The sequence below is a fragment of the Stigmatopora nigra genome, chromosome 11, assembly GCF_051989575.1.
Source record: "Stigmatopora nigra isolate UIUO_SnigA chromosome 11, RoL_Snig_1.1, whole genome shotgun sequence".
Classification (NCBI taxonomy): Eukaryota; Metazoa; Chordata; class Actinopteri; order Syngnathiformes; family Syngnathidae; genus Stigmatopora; species Stigmatopora nigra.
The window spans coordinates 1,570,813-1,589,400 of record NC_135518.1 but is presented as its reverse complement, the minus strand read 5'-3'; the positions used below and the strand labels follow the sequence as shown (position 1 = coordinate 1,589,400).

The following is an 18,588-nucleotide window of genomic DNA, read 5'->3' as shown; positions in this document are numbered from 1 at the left end:
TGAGGGGCATAAAAACAAACTCTTGAGTTTATGGAAGACTCGACAATATGGGCTGTAAAACGAGAAGACAGACAAGCAGGAAGCACCGGGCATTGGAAAAACAAAAATCTGGAGAAAGTTCACAAATTTTCTCTCTTTGTAGCAAAACAAAAAAAGTGTCCACGAGTCGTGCGATCGCCCACTTTGATGACGATTGTCTAGTGCATTATAGAAAGATTAATAAAAGTCATCAAAGGCTATCATCTTAGACTTATCGTCTAACAGTGTGGTTGTCAATGTCGTTTGTGTGGGTGTTTGCTTTTGCCTCACACACACACACACACACACACACACACACACACACCTTTGATCAGCCTTAAATACCTATCAAGGCTACTCACATCGGGCCAGTCAGAGCACGTTTATAATTGGGGTGGGCTGGCGACGCCATGAGCAAGCGGTGACAAACACAAGAGCTTTTTAACCTTTTATGCAAGATCTTTTTTTTCTCTTGGAATTTCGTATATAGATGTCAAAATAAATGTTGTTTCGCGTTTTATGTGTTTAGCTTTTCTCCATTTTGAAATAAATGACCGTATTGGCCGCATTGTCTAGCGTCATGGCGTGATGGGGCATGGTGTTATGTCTTTCTCACTATGCAGTTTCGTGCATGTTATCTTTTTACGTGCATATAAGCCGTAGCCTCGAATCAATTTTTTTCCCACAAATGCAGCTTTATATGCCAGTAAATACGGTACGTTTACAATTTTTACTGATTGATTGATTGGTGATTGCGGTGAAAAAAATTGAAGTTAAAGAATGAGAAAGTATTATAAAAATGATTTTGGGAAAATAGGCATAAGGCTGGAGAAGAATGTTGCGCTGACTGACCAGCATATTGTTTACATTTAGGACACAAGGCTAAAAGGAGGACTGTTTATACATACCTGTCAACGTATACATTTTCCCCCTTATTTTATCATTTTTTTTATCATTTCAAATCGTGCACGCCGTATTGCAACTTTTGTACGTGTATTTTTTTAAGTAGTTTTTTGTAAAACCGATCTAATTTTTCCCATTTCGGCTCTAATCCAGATCGTCCTGGTCCATGGTAGCAAAAAAAACGTCATCTCAACTGCTAATTTTGTCCTGTGTTAAGCATGATATGCGTATATGCATTCCCCTTTCACAAGCCCGCCTTTTCACTATATGAATATAGCCAGCAAGCAATGTACTCAGACAGTCAAGGTGCCAGTGTCATACAGCGACATCTACAGAATCTTAAATTTAGTGCATACAAAAGGCGCACCGATTGGGGATTACGTCCACTTTGGGGAAAATTTTACTTTTAAGTACACTCTATATGAGTAAATGTGCCGCGTAGCATTTGTACGGTTTATTATCGCTTAATAAGAGGAATTGCAATCATTAATAAGGGGAATAATTGGCTGAGGTTCACAGGTATGTCCATTCATTTGAGGGGAGGAAAAATCTTCATGGCAATTTTAGAGGTCAAATTTTAGAAGTATAAAAGTTACATTTCGCATGTCTGTTCATATTTTCTCAACTATAGTGTTTTCTCACAATGGTTGTATTGCTCAAACTGTAAAGCATGTCTGCAAAACATGCAAGTGTAATTACAATGCAAAATGTCAAACATATGAGGATGGCATGAAAAACAGACTGGATAAGTCCCCTCGAGAATCAGAGCTGGTGACCCCAGGTGTCTATATCTGGTGCATATGTTTTATAGGTGCTGATTTCAATCACTGCAAATAAAAAAATGACTTCATTTTTATGAATAAAAGTACCTGCAGGGTGGCCAATTTGGAGCGCAGACTCAGGTTCTGGTTCTGCTCTTGCATTTCTTTTCCCTTCTGTTTCTTTTTCTTGTTGCCGTCCAATGAACTGCTCACTAACAGAATATGAACAAATGTACAGTTTTGAGAAAGGAAAGAGAAAACAACTTTCTATAGGCGGGGGAAATAAACAAGTCATAGCAGAACTACACCAAATCTTAAACTATCAATTTGGATACACTAAGGCCGAATGACTATCTACGCCAGTGCTTCTCAATTATTTTCTGTTAGGCCCCCCCTAACAAGAAGAAACTATTCGCGCCCCCCACTTCCCACCGTGACTATAAATAAAATCATTTTATGAAATGGTTATGAGTACAACATGTGAAATGTTGCACTCTCGCAAACATGACAGAAGTAACAATGAGAGCGCGACTGCCAGCTACTGTAGTGGATGCGCAGTTACACTTTATACTAGTACGGCCAAATAAAATCCTGTTCCCCAGAGTTACACGCGCCCCCCCAGGTATCGCACCACAACCCCCCAGGGGGGCGCGCCCCACTATTTGAGAAGCACTGATCTACGCTTACACCACTCAAATTTTCTCATATGTCCTTACCCAAAGACTGTATTCCATCGCTGAGCAAGCAGCAGTACGGCACTGCTGTAATGCACAAAAGTGTGTGTGTGGGTGTGAGACAGATGGCTGGGTAAACATATTATTTTTACTCTATTGTTTGGTATCTTTGAAGCTTCCATCCAATATATTTAACAATGATGAGTCAACAGGAGGGCAGCCTGGTGCTGCGAGTTGTTAGCGCGTCGGGCTCACAGCTCTAGGTCCCTGGGTTCAAATCCAGGTCATGTCCATCTGTGTGGAGTTTGCATGTTCTCCTGCGTGGGTTTCCTCTGGGTACTCTGGTTTCCTCCCACATTCCAAAGGCATGCATGCTAAGCTGATTGTACACTCTAAATTTCCCCAAGGTATGGGAGTGAGTGTGCATGGTTGTCCATCTCCTCGTGCCCTGCAATAAGCTCGCAACCGATTCAGGGAGTCCCCCGCCTCTGGCCCGGAGACAGCTGGGATTGGCACCAGCACCCCCAGCGACCCTTTGTGGATAAAGCGGTTCAGAAAATGAGATAGGAGATGAAATGAGTCAACAGGAGAAATGATGACATGAAAGGAGACTTAAAACAGAACATTGTAGAATACTAGCTATTATAACTATTAAAAAAACAGCACCCTCCAGGACGGGAGTGGGCAAACTATTTTACAAAGGGCCACAATGGGTGCAGGTTTTGCATTCCAACCCATTCTCACCAAACTTGTGTTCTACAAGTACAATCAGTGGATTACAGTGAGGTGCTTCTTGTTGTTTGGAGAAATCTCATTGGTTAAGCTCTGTGCTAGATTGGCTGGAACAAAAACATGCACTCTCAGCGGCCCTTGAGGTCTAGTTTGCCTATCCTTGCTCTAGGACATCAATCTTCGGTTTATTACTTTTATGAATTGACTACAGATTAATATCTCCCGGCACATCACTTATATTTTCATCATTGTGAAGCTACAAATGGCTCAGGAAAGCTCTCCTCAATTGATAGACAGCCTTTTCTGTGGAGTACAGAATGTATTCTTTATTCTTTTATTCAGTATAGTCACTAGGATAGAATTTGGCAGAGCCTAGTGGAAATTTCCATCATGACACCTATGAGATAGGGGCGCGTCATATACCATGACACGCCCATTTCTTTGTTCAACTCTTCCCGCCTAAAGTTTGTACCTATGTCACATGACCCTTTGTTCAGAAAACTAGCTTATCTGTTGTGGGTAGCTGAGATCCGAACTGGTCAGGCTGGGGGATGGACACCTCTCCCAGTGCTGGCTACTCTGACCCCATCCTTCAACTGAAGTCTGGTAAATTCTCATCACGACCGACTTTTTGTGCTTCCTCTGATCCGAAGTTATTGAATGTATATGGATTAGATCCGACATTTTCCGTTTTGCGTTAAGTACTGTTCCACAATAAGGCACTCCGACGGATCTTCATTTGTTAATATGATTCATTTAGAATTTCAAAGCACAACGTTGGTTTTTAGTGGTATTGCAAATACAGTCGTACTTCTACTTACGATTGTTTCCAAGTACCAAATCTTCAGGTTACAAAAGCTTTCTATATGCAAATGAGTGCCTCAAGATTCGAAATCCCCCGAATATCAATACATTTCCCATATGTTTTATCTTTTTTAGAAGTTTTCGCGGATGCATTGATTCTCACTTTACAATCTCATTACACTCAACTGGGATCATAATAAAACTCCTGGTTTCAAGATTCTCTTATATCTGTTTGACCGCCGTTCGCCGTTGAGTGCTTGAATTTACTGTATTTTCACACCTGTAAGGCACACTTAAAAGTCTGAAATTTTCTCTAAAATGGTCGATGCACCCAATCGGTCGACGCGTCTCGTCTGTGCACTAAATATTTTTTTTTGTTTGGCCCTGACCGCTTGAGTGACTGGTTTTATTTCTTGCCGGCACACTACTTATTGTGATCAACCCAGCGGACGTTCACCCTAAAAATAGCCTACCCGCGCATTCCAAGCATTATGGTAAATCCACTTAAAACATCCCAGAGGAGTGGCAAGCCATTTGACTTATGTGTTAGCAATGCTTTTAAATCACAAAAAACACTCTCAATACTCAAACAAACAGCATATTAAAGCGATACAGTGGAAATGCTTGACGTAAATGACAAAACAATGTGGATGTGAACGCTTGGAAAATGGACTGAACACAATTTAACAGCTTTGCTAATGGATGGCCAACATTGTAGGTCGGGCAGGCAGCGTCGCACAAGTTACGTGACATTTTGGAATGAGTTGTCGATGCTGATATAACAGCGAGGAGAATCAAAGGCTTGGGAATGATGCATGTCGTGAGTTAGAATGGATTGTGGATGACTGGGCTTAAGTGTCGGCCAGCACTATTCGAGCATTCGCCATAGCTGGAATCAAGTTCCCGGAATACACAACTCTGACGGACAGATGGGCCTAGAATGTTCAACAACAATTCTTTATATTACAGTGTATATTTTGCCACAATGAAGCATTGTCAAACTTATTTTTGCTCGTCCTGTCTTTAAAAAACACGCTAGTGCCCAGCGTAACATACGCTAGCAGCTACCATAACATACGCTAGTGGATAGCATAACATATGCTAGCGGATAGAATAACATATGCTAGCGGATAGCATAACATATGCTAGCGGATAGCATAACATATGCTAGCGGATAGCATAACATACGCTAGCCTAGTGTCATGTTAGCACCTTATCGGATAAAGCGTCCAATGTATTGACAAAAAAGAGAAAATATACCCGCAAGTAAGACTGCGCTCTATAACACAAAATACGGTACGCATGGAGGAAGCTGTGGCTGACTGCCTTCGACAGACTGGCAGTCGAGCCTCAACCGCCACTTGCGATGTGCAAAATTATTCCGCGGGTGGTAATGAGCACAAAAACGAATTGGTCGAAGGGGCACCAAAACGAGCTTTCAACGAAGGAGGAATTAATGCAATCCTCGGCAATACATGAATAATTCAATGAGACTTTCAACGGAGCAAGAATTAATACAATGCTCGGCAATAGATGAAGAAGGTGGCTGAGGAGGAAGCAGCTACCATTCCAACAGCACAAATGAGAAAAATAATGGGAGAATTTTTTTTAATAGATGTGTTCAAACGCAATTGTCTTTAGGTCTCTTTTTCTCAAAATGTCCGTCACCAAACATTGCCAAAAGGGAACTTAAACCCAAGCAGGTAAGAAGCAGTGGTGATAAATAAAATGGGTGAAAATTAGGTGCCAAAGAAATCAAAAATTGTTAATGAAAAAGATTGAAAATTCAATGGAATGTTGTTTTGAAATATTTATCTCTTTTGCCAGCTGTTAGCTTCTTGACACTTGTGCACCTGCGCTTAAACACCAATAGATTTTGCATGTTTATTATTCATGATAGGTCGGAAAATACAACTTCAGGAGCAGGGTAAGAACGAGTGAGATCAATTTAAATAGGAAATATGTTTATTACCGGACTGCAGGATGGTTGGAGAATGCTCCGACAGCTGTGAACCTCTCACAGCCTGCCTTCCTCGCAATTCTCTCTGAATGAACACTAGGTCAGTCTTTATATAGGAACTATCGGGTAATATTCCTAAGACAGTGATGTAGGACAGAGCTTATGTAAACAAAACTGGGCTAATATGGTTAGACATTAGCAGGTTTAAGTTGTATGCAAACACGATATTTTTATAGCACACACAAACTGCCGCAGCCTATCTTATATTGCGCGTTTCGAACAAACAGTTCCAAAGTGAGTTGGCCATATTCCACAATACAAGGATACAATTGCAAGGCCAGCTAGTTAGCTATCTTACAATTCGTAGTGCGAACAAACAATTGCAAGGCCAGCTAGTTGGCTTATCCACATTCCACTGTCCTAACAAACAATTGTAAAACCAGTTTGACCTTATTGGCTCGACATGAACAAACATTTATTAAGCCAGTTGGCAGGTCTACCCCAATAATTCATTTTAGTGGCGTAATAAATAATTTTATGATCATTTTCTCCCGTCTTTACATCTTTCCGACAAAATTGGTACACTTTGACCAATTTTATTGGGTTTAGTTTTGTGAGTATCATAGAACAATTTAGAGAATTTACATATAAAGTACGGTTCTACTAAATTTTCAACTTATAATAAAAGTTCTGGAACCAATTAATTTCGAAGTGAAGACTATGACATATTTTAACCATATATCTAATGAAGACTGAGATATTTTACTCATTCATTTTATTATAGCTGCTTCATTTTTATATATTGCTGCTGTATAATTAAACACTTGTTTTTAACTCAGTATCACGCAGACTGGCACGGTCCCCCTATAATGATGCCTATACAAAGAACAGGCTCTTTGTCCAATATCCTTGTGAAGTTGAATACAAGGAAGCTCCAATGCAGTCCATGCTGATAAAGGAGTCAAGCGGTGAAGATATTCAAGGCCAGCCGTAATAAGAAGACCAGTGTGGATATCCAAGGCCAACAGAGATCCGTGGACAATGGACAAGGGAATCCAGAACAAAGACAGCCTTTTAGACAGTCGTGGATCAATGAATATTCATTTTTGTATTACTATAACTGGGTAAACTCGGGTTGGGACATTGTCCTTTATCATCCTCCGCTACGCATAGAAACGCTCAACGGGCTTATTACTTGGGAGGGGGACCCGGTGCTCTATATAGATCAATTTGTCAGGAATATAGGTATAATAAACAATAAGGAATTGGAGTCAGGTGCTAAAACCTGACGTCTAACAGTAGGCAAAGCAGGGGTCGGGAACCTTTTTGACTAAGAGAGCCATGAAAGCAAAAAAAAATGGAAATTTATTTAAATGAGAGCCATATAATATATTTTAAAAGTGAATTAAACTAAATGTCAGTATAATAAGCATCTGCATTTATTCTTTTAAACAATGTTGTTATTACACTCACCATTAATGCGACTTCTGGTGCTGCATGAATTTGCTGACGTCTTTGTAGTCGGGTTGGTACTTGGTGAGGTTAAGCTTCATGCAAGCGTTGAGGCTTTCATCCGTTAAACGTGATCGTAGGTTGGACTTGATGGTTTTAAGATGTGAGAATGACTGCTCACATGCATACGTAGATCCATACATGGACAATACCGCAATACCCACACACTGCAGTATGTGGTATGTGACAGGAAGCGCGTTCCAACTTTCGAGAATCAGCTGGTCTTCGGGTTGTGTTATGATCGAGCCGCGTAGTGCGACGCGATCGTAGGGGAAGTTGAACCCAGATGCAGAGTCGCCGAAGTAATGGAAAGGTGAGGCAGATCTGTAGCTCTTGTAGGTTGATTTAATAAACGTAGTAACATAACGTAAACAACTTAGCTTGATCTCTCGTGACAAACGGAATGAACATGCGGCGTGGCGTCAATGGAAACGGCAATGACTAAGAGGAAAAACAGGGAACGAAACCAGGACGAAACCAGAACGATACGACGGCGTCCACAGAAAATCATAATGCTTAAATACCAAAAATAATCTAATCACGTAATTAGTGACAGCTGATAATTATCGTGACGTCATGCCAGGAAAGGCAATCCAGCCACTCCTGACAGTACATCCCCTCTAAGGGACGGATTCTAGACGTCCCAAGATCAATTACAACATGAGAAACGGGAACAAGCAGGGAGGGTGGGTGGGAGATCTAGAATTGTCCGGTGGTCTTCCACACCAACCCAAGAACAGACGGAGAGGTCGCTCCGGCGGGCGTCCGCGCCAGCCTGAAACAAGACGAGGCAGTAGTCGGTCCGGCGGGCGTCCGTTCCGGCCAGAAACGAGACGAGTCAGTGGCAGGTCTGGCGGGCGTCCGTGCCGGTCAGAAACAAGACGGGGCAGCGGCAAGTCTGGCGGGCGTCCGTGTCGGCCAGAAACAAGACGAGGCTGTGGTCGATCCGGTGGGCGTCCGCGCCGGCCAGAAACGAGACGAGGCTGAGGTCGATCCGGCGGGCGTCCGCGCCGCCCAGAAACGAGACGAGGCTGTGGTCGATCCGGCGGGCGTCCGCACCGGCCCGAAACGAGACGAGGCAGTGGTCGGTCCGGCGGGCGTCCGCGCCGGCCAGAAACGAGACGAGGCAGTGGTCGGTCCGGCGGGCGTCCGTGTCGGCCAAGAACGTGACGAGGCAGTGGTCGATCCGGCGGGCGTCCGCGCCGGCCGGCCAGAAACGAGACGAGGCTGTGGTCGATCCGGCGGGCGTCCGCGCCGGCCAGAAACGAGACGAGGCAGTGGTCGATCCGGCGGGCGTCCGCGCCGGCCAGAAACGAGACGAGGCAGTGGTCGGTCCGGCAGGCATCCCAGCTGGTCCCTTAAGTCTTTGCCAAACTGCCTGCCTTCAGGAAATATTAGAAGTTTAGTACGGTCGGGCACCTTACCCTGTTTGCTCGGGGGGTGGACAACCCTCTTCTCCCAGGAAACCGGAGCATTGCTTCTCTGGACGTCGCCGGCCCCGTCCTCCAGGGGCACCGGCGAATTGCCACTCTCGACGTCGCCGGCTTCTTCATCCAGGGACTCCGGCGAATTACCACTCTTGACGTCGCCAGTCCCTTCTTCCAGGGACTCCGGCGAATTACCACTCTTGACGTCGCCAGCCCCTTCTTCCAGGGACTCCGGCGAATTACCACTCTTGACGTCGCCAGCCCCTTCATCCAGGGACTCCGGCGAATTACCAATCTTGACGTCGCCAGTCCCTTCCTCCAGGGACTCCGGCGAATTACCACTCTTGACGTCGCCAGCCCCTTCTTCCAGGGACTCCGGCGAATTACCACTCTTGACATCGCCAGCCCCTTCTTCCAGGGACTCCGGCGAATTACCACTCTTGACGTCGCCAGCCCCTTCTTCCAGGGACTCCGGCGAATTGCCACTCTTGACGTTGCCAGTCCCTTCTTCCAGGGACTCCGGCGAATTACCACTCTTGACGTCGCCAGCCCCTTCTTCCAGGGACTCCGGCGAATTACAACTCTTGTGGTCGCCAGCCCCTACTTCCAGGGACTCCGGGGAATTACCACTCTTGACGTCGCCAGCCCCTCCTTCCAGGGACTCCGGCGAATTACCACTCTTGACGTCGCCAGCCCCTACTGCCAGGGACTCCGGCGCATTGCCACTCTCGACGTCACCGGCTTCCTCCTCCAGGGGCACCAGCGAATTACCACTCTTGACGTCACCGGCCCCATCCTCTAGGGGCAACGGCAAATTGGCACTCTCGACGTCGCCAGCCCCTCCTTCCAGGGACTCCGGCGAATTACCACTCTTGACGTCGCCAGCCCCTACTGCCAGGGACTCCGGCGCATTGCCACTCTCGACGTCACCGGCTTCCTCCTCCAGGGGCACCAGCGAATTACCACTCTTGACGTCACCGGCCCCATCCTCTAGGGGCAACGGCAAATTGGCACTCTCGACGTCGCCCGCCCCTTCTTCCAGGGACTCTGGCGCATTGCCACTCTCGACGTCACCGGCTTCCTCCTCAAGGGGCACCAGCGAATTACCACTCTTGACGTCACCGGCCCCATCCTCCAGGGGCAACGGCAAATTGGCACTCTCGACGTCGCCAGCCCATTCATCCAGGGACTCCGGCGAATTGCCACTCTCGACGTCACCGGCTTCTTCCTCCAGGGGCACCGGCGAATTGGCACTCTCGACGTCGCCAGCCCCTTCCTCCAGGGACTCCGGCGAATTGCCTCTCTCGACGTCGCCAGTCCCATCTTCCAGGGACTCCGGCGAAATACCACTCTCGACGTCGCCGGCCCCATCTTCCTCGAGCGCCGGAGCATCGTCGCCACTTCTGGGCGGGCAGGCGCTGGGCGGGCAGGCGCTTGGGAGAGCGGTGCTTGGGAGAGCGGTGCTTGGGGGAGCGGTGCTTGGGAGAGCGGTGCTTGGGAGAGCGGTGCTTGGGAGAGCGGTGGTTGGGAGAGCGGTGCTTGGGAGAGCGGTGCTTGGGAGAGCGGTGCTTGGGAGAGCGGTGCTTGGGAGATCGGTGCTTGGGAGAGCGGTGCTTGGGAGAGCGGTGCTTGGGAGAGCGGTGCTTGGGAGAGCGGTGCTTGGGAGAGCGGTGCTAGAATGGCCGTCCGTCACCAGAAACCTGATCCGTGGCTTCGGTACGGGTGCGACCGGCGACCCCAAAGGCAACGGGAGTAATTTGCGTGGCCTTGGCACAGGAGCTTGGGGCACTTGAAACGGCGCGCTGGGCCGAGTAACTTCGGCCACTTGGACAGGCGTGGTCGGCCGAGTGACTTCGGCCACTTGGACAGGCGTGGTCGGCCGAGTGACTTCGGCCACTTGGACAGGCGTGTTCGGCCGAGTGACTTCGGCCACTTGGACAGGCGTGGTCGGCCGAGTGACTTCGGCCACTTGGACAGGCGTGGTCGGCCGAGTGACTTCGGCCACTTGGAACGGGGAGGGCTGCATAGTCCTTAGGAGCTGCTGGTACAGCGTGGTCGGCCGAGTAACTTCGGACACTTGGAAAGGCGTGGTCGGCCGAGTGACTTCGGGCACTTGGACAGGCGTGGTCGGTCGAGTGACTTCGGCCACTTGGACAGGCGTGGTCGGCCGAGTGACTTCGGCCACTTGGAACGGGGAGGGCTGCATAGTCCTTAGGAGCTGCTGGTACAGCGTGGTCGGCCGAGTAACTTCGGGCACTTGGAAAGGCGTGGTCGGCCGAGTAACTTCGGGCACTTGGAAAGGCGTGGTCGGCCGAGTAACTTCGGGCACTTGGAAAGGCGTGGTCGGCCGAGTAACTTCGGGCACTTGGAAAAGCGTGGTGGTGGTCGGAAAAGGAGCTTGGAGGGACGTGGTCGGAAAAGGAGCTTGGAGGGACGTGGTCGGAAAAGGAGCTTGGAGGGACGTGGTCGGAAAAAGAGCTTGGAAGGACGTGGGCGGGCGCGTAACTTGGACAGTGGTTAGTGTGTCCAGGCATTGCTTTCGCTTCGCTCTACGGCGTGGCGCTCAGCGCCTCCTCTGGGAGGATTGCACAGCACCCCCGCCATCACGTCGTGCCCCATAATTGGTGGTTAGCCCACTCTGTAATTGCTGGTCGGGGTATTTGTAATAGGAATTATCGGGGGAACAATCGGGATAATCCTCCTCCAGTGGAAGGTCTCGGGGTCCGAATTGGTCAAAGAATTCATCATCGGATTCCGAAACGCCAGCGAAAAAATCAATTTCCTCAACGATGTCCTCCTCACCAGAATCTTCAGGCTCCCTCCATGGTGAATCAATTCCTCTGGGCATAGGCATAAGATAACTTGGGCGGTCTCTGGTGGTTGTACGCACCTGGGCATCATGATGAAACGGTAAAGGCTTCCCAGGGCGACGTGCATAGCAGTGGTGGGGCGTATGAGTACGCTGCGGCTCTAACTCTCCTACCAGCTGGGACTCCTCCCCAGCAATGATGTGCCTGAGAGCCCCGCACCACGGTGTGTTCATTATAAAACTCCTAAACGATTCTGAGGGGTTTCTTATACACTCCAAGCAGTCGGGTGTCTTAGAGGTAGATGGTCGGCGTCGCCGAGTGCGTCGCCGCGAGCGTGGGTGGCGCTCCGCTGGGTCCTTGCTGGTCGGATCGTGCTGTTATGATCGAGCCGCGTAGTGCGACGCGATCGTAGGGGAAGTTGAACCCAGATGCAGAGTCGCCGAAGTAATGGAAAGGTGAGGCAGATCTGTAGCTCTTGTAGGTTGATTTAATAAACGTGGTAACATAACGTAAACAACTTAGCTTGATCTCTCGTGACAAACGGAATGAACATGCGGCGTGGCGTCAATGGAAACGGCAATGACTAAGAGGAAAAACAGGAAACGAAACCAGGACGAAACCAGAACGATCCGACGGCGTCCACAGAAAATCATAATGCTTAAATACCAAAAATAATCTAATCACGTAATTAGTGACAGCTGATAATTATCGTGACGTCATGCCAGGAAAGGCAATCCAGCCACTCCTGACAGGTTGGAGTTTTATAATTTCCGTCCACATGTGCTTGCTCGCCAACTCTGTTTTCTGTTGTATGAGTCTTTTCAAATCTTCATTCAGAGACTTAAACCTATACACCCACATGTCTGAGGCCTTCAGGTCAGCCACTTCTGCTTCAAAATCTCTGACGGAGACACCAGGGATGTGATTCAGGTCGGCTGTGTTCAGTGAACATTCATTTGGGTGATGAACTTAAAATGACGAGCGTGCTCACGAAATTTTCCAAATCGTGCTTTGAATGACTGTAGGAGACTGGATGTGCAGCCAGCTAGCTGCTGGAGATCAAAGCTTTGAATGGGCTCGCTTACTGTGCATGCATCTTTAAATTGGCTCAGTTTTTCAAAATGTAGTAAACGACCTGTTTAAAGATCCATGATGAAAAGCTCCAGCTTGTTTTCAAAAGCAGATACAAGTTGTTGAAGGGATAACACTGTATTTCCAATGCCTTGCATTTTCAGGTTGAGCTGGTTCACATGTTCAGTTAGATCTACGAGATAGTAAAACATGAGGAGCCACTCGGTGTCGGCTAGCTCAGGATGTCCGACGCCTTTCATTTCAAGGAAAGTCCGGATCTCGTTCAGGCGTTTTAAACTGGCGATCATTTAAGACTTGGGCAACAATAAAGTTGATCACACGAATGACCAGCGACATCACTTCGCCAAACTGCCTGTCACACATCTGAGCACAAAATGCCTCGTGGTGTATAATGCAATGAAAACGATGTAATTTTCTCATTGCAAATTAGACACACTGCAGAATCCGCTCTCTCCACAAAAGCGAATTATTCGGTCCATTCGTCCTAAAATGTACGATACTCGTCGTCTTTTTTTTCTTTTCGCCATCTTCTTTGTCGAAGGGTTAGCTTTGAGCTAATGACCAAGCAGACGCAGTCTCAGACTTATTCAAAAGGAGGCGTTTACCTGTTTAACCAGTAATGGCAAATGTAGTATCATCCAATTAAAATAATAGACAAATGCTCCTGCAGCCCTGAACAGGACATGTGCAGTGAAAAATTGATGGATGGTTTAAAACAAGTGAGAATATTTTGTTTTATCTTTGAGCCATATGCAATCATTAAAAGACCCACATCTGGCTCGCGAGTCATAGGTTCCCGACCCCTGAGGTTGAGGTACAACTGTAGGTGGTTCACATGGCTACGCTTTCTTAACGCTAACTTCCATACTTGCACACTGCACTCCCTTAAGAAAAGTTTCACTGCTTTCACCCTTGCTTCCTTTTAAAGCGACCTTCGACAACCAAAACAGTATTCCAGAAACCAACCAAATAAAAACTTCCAGCCTGGAGACTGCCACCCAAGATTCAATATCATTTTACCTTTTTCAAAGACTTGAGGGAACGGAGAATTCTCTGTCTGGTTGGTCTGGAAGTAAAACAACACCATTTTTTTTGAGAAATAAAAATCAAAGAATAACTTGATTTGCGAATGCTGTGTCAAAAATGTGCACTCTACTATACTTCTTTATCCAGAGACGCATAATATTTAGACCACCAGTCAATGACACACTCTGCTGACTCATCTGCGATGGTCCGCCTCCTTCGCTTGGTAGAACGTCGGTTGCTCTTTTTTCGGCTCTCCTGCAAACACAAAAAACATTCTTTTCCTCGACATGACAATGAAAAGCAGTTGCAACCTTGTTTATCGGGATCACCTTATTACTTGTGGGTGTTGTCTTTTCCAAAGTCGATTGCTCAACTGTGATGACAATGTCAGGAGTTGATGTCACGTTAGAGCTTATTTCTAATGAATAATATCAAAAAAATATTTTTAAATAAATTTTTTGAAATGCGTATTTTTATATGCTGCACAAAAGAAAATATATACTGTAAGGGAAACATTTTCCACAAAATTTACTATATTCTAAATAACCACCATACTTGAGTTAGAATAAGAAGAATTAAAATTGCAGAAAAAAAGACGTTACAAACTAACAAACCCAGGGTTGGGCAAACTTTTCTTTCCGGGGGCCACATTGACTTTAAAAATTTGACAGATGGGCCGGGTCAGCACAAGATACGTTACATATGAAAAACTGCATCCGTTAACAGTACACATGAAACATCAACAGAAAAAAGGACTTAAGTATAAACATACTCATCACTCACCATTAAAGTAAAACGTATAAAGTACAAAGTAAAGTAAAAAGGAATGTATTAAGAAATATTCAAATGTAATTTTTAAAAAAAGATAGAGGGGCTGTAAAACACAAAAAACAAAAAAGAGTGGACAGAGCTACTGCCACTAGCTTCCATGTGACGGCACCATTTTGGTAAAAAAAATTGGGCAACGTCGGCGGGCCGGATTAAAAGGCCTAGCGGGCTGGATGTGGCCCGTGGGCCGTAGTTTGCCCATGTCTGAACTAACCACACATACCCTACCTATGCACACATACATAGAGGATAGGATTGGATAATTTTATTCATCCCGTATTCGGGAAATTACATTGTGGCAGTAGCAAGAAGGTGATTAGACAGAACTGCAAAGCAAAAACCCAAAGTACAAAGCAAATCAAAGTAATGGAATCATCAAATCGTTAAAACATAAAAGCAGCAAAAACACAAAACGAACAAGAGTGGACGGAGCTACCGCGGCCGCAGGCTGCTGCTTAAACAGCGCCATTTTGGTTGCGGTAACTGAATCGGACCCAAAAAGACGTTGTAAAGTTGGACGAAAACTGGAACCCTACAGAACAGCAAAGCAAAAGCCATAGTACAAAACAAATCAAAGTAAATGGATTCATCAAATCATTAAAATTCAATCGGACTCAAAAAGTCGTTGTAACGTTGGACAAAAACTGGAACAACACACAGGAAGTCTTCCACGAGATGGGGTGGAGAATATGCAGAGTCGCTCTTCCAAGCTTCCAAGTTAGTCTGAAGCTAAAGAAACCAGCAGTAGGGCAAAACTCCTCGACTCCGTTGCTGGTAGGCGCCGTCAGATCTTCCATCCCATCCCACGATGGAATGGTTGGTCAGGAGTGTTGCCTCTTCTCCCGACAGCAGGGAGTTGTTGCTCCTCCTGCTGCGTATTGTAACAGCTAGTCCCATGTTGGCCTAGGCATGGCTGGCTGGTTCCAAAAAAAAAAGAAGTATCCGAAAGATGCCAGGCTAACAGAACAAGGAAAGTTGTAAAAACGTTAAAGTAAAAAGTCTAAAGTAAAAAGTAAAGTAAAAAGGAATATATTAAGAAATATTAAAATGTCATTTAAAAAAAGATAGAAGGGCTGTAAAACATGAAAAACATAAGAGTCTGACACGCTTGGTGCAGAGCTACTCCTACAGGCTCCCCCTTGAACGGCGCCATCTTGGATCATAAATACAGACGCTCCCTTCCCTTCTTACGAACATTTGAGTTGTGAACAACGGTACATACAAACATGTCTGTGCATCTTATGTTTATGTCAATTTTTTTTTCGTAAGTTCCATTTTGTATTGCGCGCCTTTTTCCGAGTAGTGCTTCTTTCCGCCACTAATACCGACGCCTGGCGCTGTGAGAGCTAAGCTCACCCAGAATCCACCTTCCTCTGCCCAGTTCGTTGCAGTGCGGAAGTGTGTGAACGTATCTCCAGTGCGCAAAGAATCTTGAGGTTCAAGAAAGAGGCAAGCCATTTTATTTGAAACGAAAGTGGCAAATATTAAAGAAGCTTGATGCGCGTGAGGAAGTGTTGAGCATTGCATGGTCAGTAAAATTTATAAAAAGAAAGATCAAGCAGCAGGACCCAAGGATCAATTGAAAGATACTATACTGTGCTACCGCATCATTTATGATGAATGATTTAAATAGCTTCTTTCGGCCAGTTTCTAATAAATCTCTTTTTCTCTAATGTATGTATACAGTACAGTAGGAATTCTCTCCATTTTTTTAATTCTTTCTTTTTAGTACAAAACACTGCTGGTTACTTATACAAGCCTTAAACATACAAATGCGCTTATATATACTTATATAGGCCTTAAACATCATTTATAATACAAAAATAGCACTGAATCAACTTACAAACAAATTCAACTTATGAACAATTGCTCGGGACGTAACACGCTCATAAGTAAGGGAGCGTCTGTATATACATATATACCAGTGGTGGTCTGGGCATCTTTTAGCAGCGCTTTCACAGCGAATAAATTCAACTCTCAAAAACTATTTTATGGCTATAAAACCTCTACTGCAGCTAAAGTTACGACACATCAAAATTATCAATAATAACCTCATACAATTGAAATATTATTAAGGAATATATCCATATTTTACTCGCCAAAAATCATTTTTAAGTCTACACAATATCCATCCTCCTTTCTTCCTCCTTCTTTTCTATCGCCATCGAAGCTAATGCTGTAAGTCGAGCCCATCCTGTCGTATTTCTGGCATACGTTTTTAATGCTGAAAATGTTCGTTCCCGGTGCCGACAGGCTTGCTAGCTTTGGAGGTGTCCGACCTTTTTTAATGATGTCCATTTGAAAATGGATTTGACAGTAAATCTGCAAACAAATCAATTTCTTCTGCTCCTTCGGTCATTGCAGGTTGACAAAACCGCTATTAAATCAACACAACAATAGATTTCCTTGTGCAGCTCGCTCCAGATACAGTTTGGTAGCTCTGGCTAGTCCACTCTATCACTAGTTGGTGAAAGTAATGACGTATCCCTACACCTGCGAGAAGGCCTTGGTGTCACCAAATTGAAATCTGATTAGTCAAAGCAACAGTTTTATCGACGCTTTTTTTATGCAGCAGAGCCTGCAGAACTGATTGTGAAGGTCTCAAGGCAGATTTCTGCAAAAAATAGCTGAATTGTCAAGAACCAAATGTCATGGCTCTCTTGAGTTTCCATTTATTTCTACAAATCTATTTTTTCTCTGATAGAGTGATTGGAACATATACTACTTTGTCACAAAAATGATTCATGGAGTTTTGTTCTTTTATGACTTCATTATGGGTGAAGAGAAAAAGTTATCAAAACGGCTGGGTCAAAAATATACGTACAGCAGCGCTAATATTTGGTAACATGTCCGTTGGCCATTTTCACTTCATTTGGGTAGCTTTTCGTAGCTATCCACAAGCTTCTGGCAAACTTCTGGTTGAATCTTTGACCACTCTTGACAAGATTGGTGCAGTTCAGTTCAACTTGATCGCTTTCTGACATGGACTTGTTTCTTCAGCATTGTCCACAAGTTCTCAATGGGGTTCAGGTGAGGACTGTGGGAAGGCCATTCGAAAAACTTAATTCTATCCTAATTTGGCCATACCATTACCACTTTTGATTGTATTAGGGGTCATTGTCCTGTTGGAACACCCAACTGTGCCAATGACCTAATCTTCGGGCTAAGGACTTTAGGTTATCTTGAAGAATTTGAAGGTAATCCTCCTTCTTCATTCTCCCATTTACTCTCTGTAAAGCACCAATTCCATTGGAATCAAAACACCCCCACAGCATAATACTACCACCACCGTGCTTGACGGTAGGCATAGTGTACTTGGGGTTAAAGGCCCCACCTTTTTTTCCTCCAAACATATTGTTGGGCATTGTGGCCAAACAGCTCCACTTTTGTTTCGTCTTACCACAGAACTTTCCTCCAAGAAGGTGTTACCTTTGTCCATGTGATCAGCATCAAACTTCAGTCGAGCCTTAAGGTGCCGCTTTTGGAGAAAGGGCTTCCTACTTGCATGGCAGCCTCGCAGTCCATAGAGATGAGAAACTGACACGTGTTCCAGCAGCTTCTAATTCTTTGCAGATCTGCTTTTTGGTGATTCTCGGTTGAATCTTCACCCTCCTGACAATTTTTTTTTCTTAGCAGCAGGTGATAGCTTGCGTTTTCTTTCTGCTCATGGCAGTGACAAATAGTGCCAAACACTTTGTACTTACAAACAATTGTTTGCACTGCTGCTCTTGGGACCTGCAGCTGCTTTGAAATGGCTCCAAGTGACTTGCATGACTTGTTCAAGTCAAGGATTCACTTTTTCAGATCCATGCTGAGCTCCTTTCACTTTCCCATTGTAGCATTTGTGGGCGTTTGCATCCAATGAGCCATATTTAAATGGCCTCAGAGAAGTCACCAGCTGTATTTACTCACAATAAGTTAAAATAGGATGCTACGAAGTTCATTTCACTGACACAACTTTCTAAGTGACCAACATTGCTAATTCGTGTTTCTGTATGTATATTTTTGACCCAGCAGATTGATCACTTTTTCTGTTATCCC

General features: G+C 45.4%; 1 protein-coding gene across 5 annotated transcripts in view; it reads right to left on the bottom strand.

The window, feature by feature from the left end:
• fer1l6 (fer-1 like family member 6) overlaps positions 1-18,588 on the bottom strand; it is a 91,265-nt gene that overhangs the window by 14,630 nt on the left and 58,047 nt on the right. For all 5 annotated transcript variants that reach the window (XM_077727695.1, XM_077727696.1, XM_077727697.1 and 2 more), the window contains 4 exons: positions 14,049-14,137; positions 13,855-13,974; positions 13,714-13,759; positions 1,791-1,894 (listed from right to left, as the gene is read on the bottom strand). In XM_077727695.1, the coding sequence (XP_077583821.1) occupies positions 1,791-1,894; positions 13,714-13,759; positions 13,855-13,974; positions 14,049-14,137 (359 nt within the window). The remainder of the gene's footprint in view (positions 1-1,790; positions 1,895-13,713; positions 13,760-13,854; positions 13,975-14,048; positions 14,138-18,588) is intronic.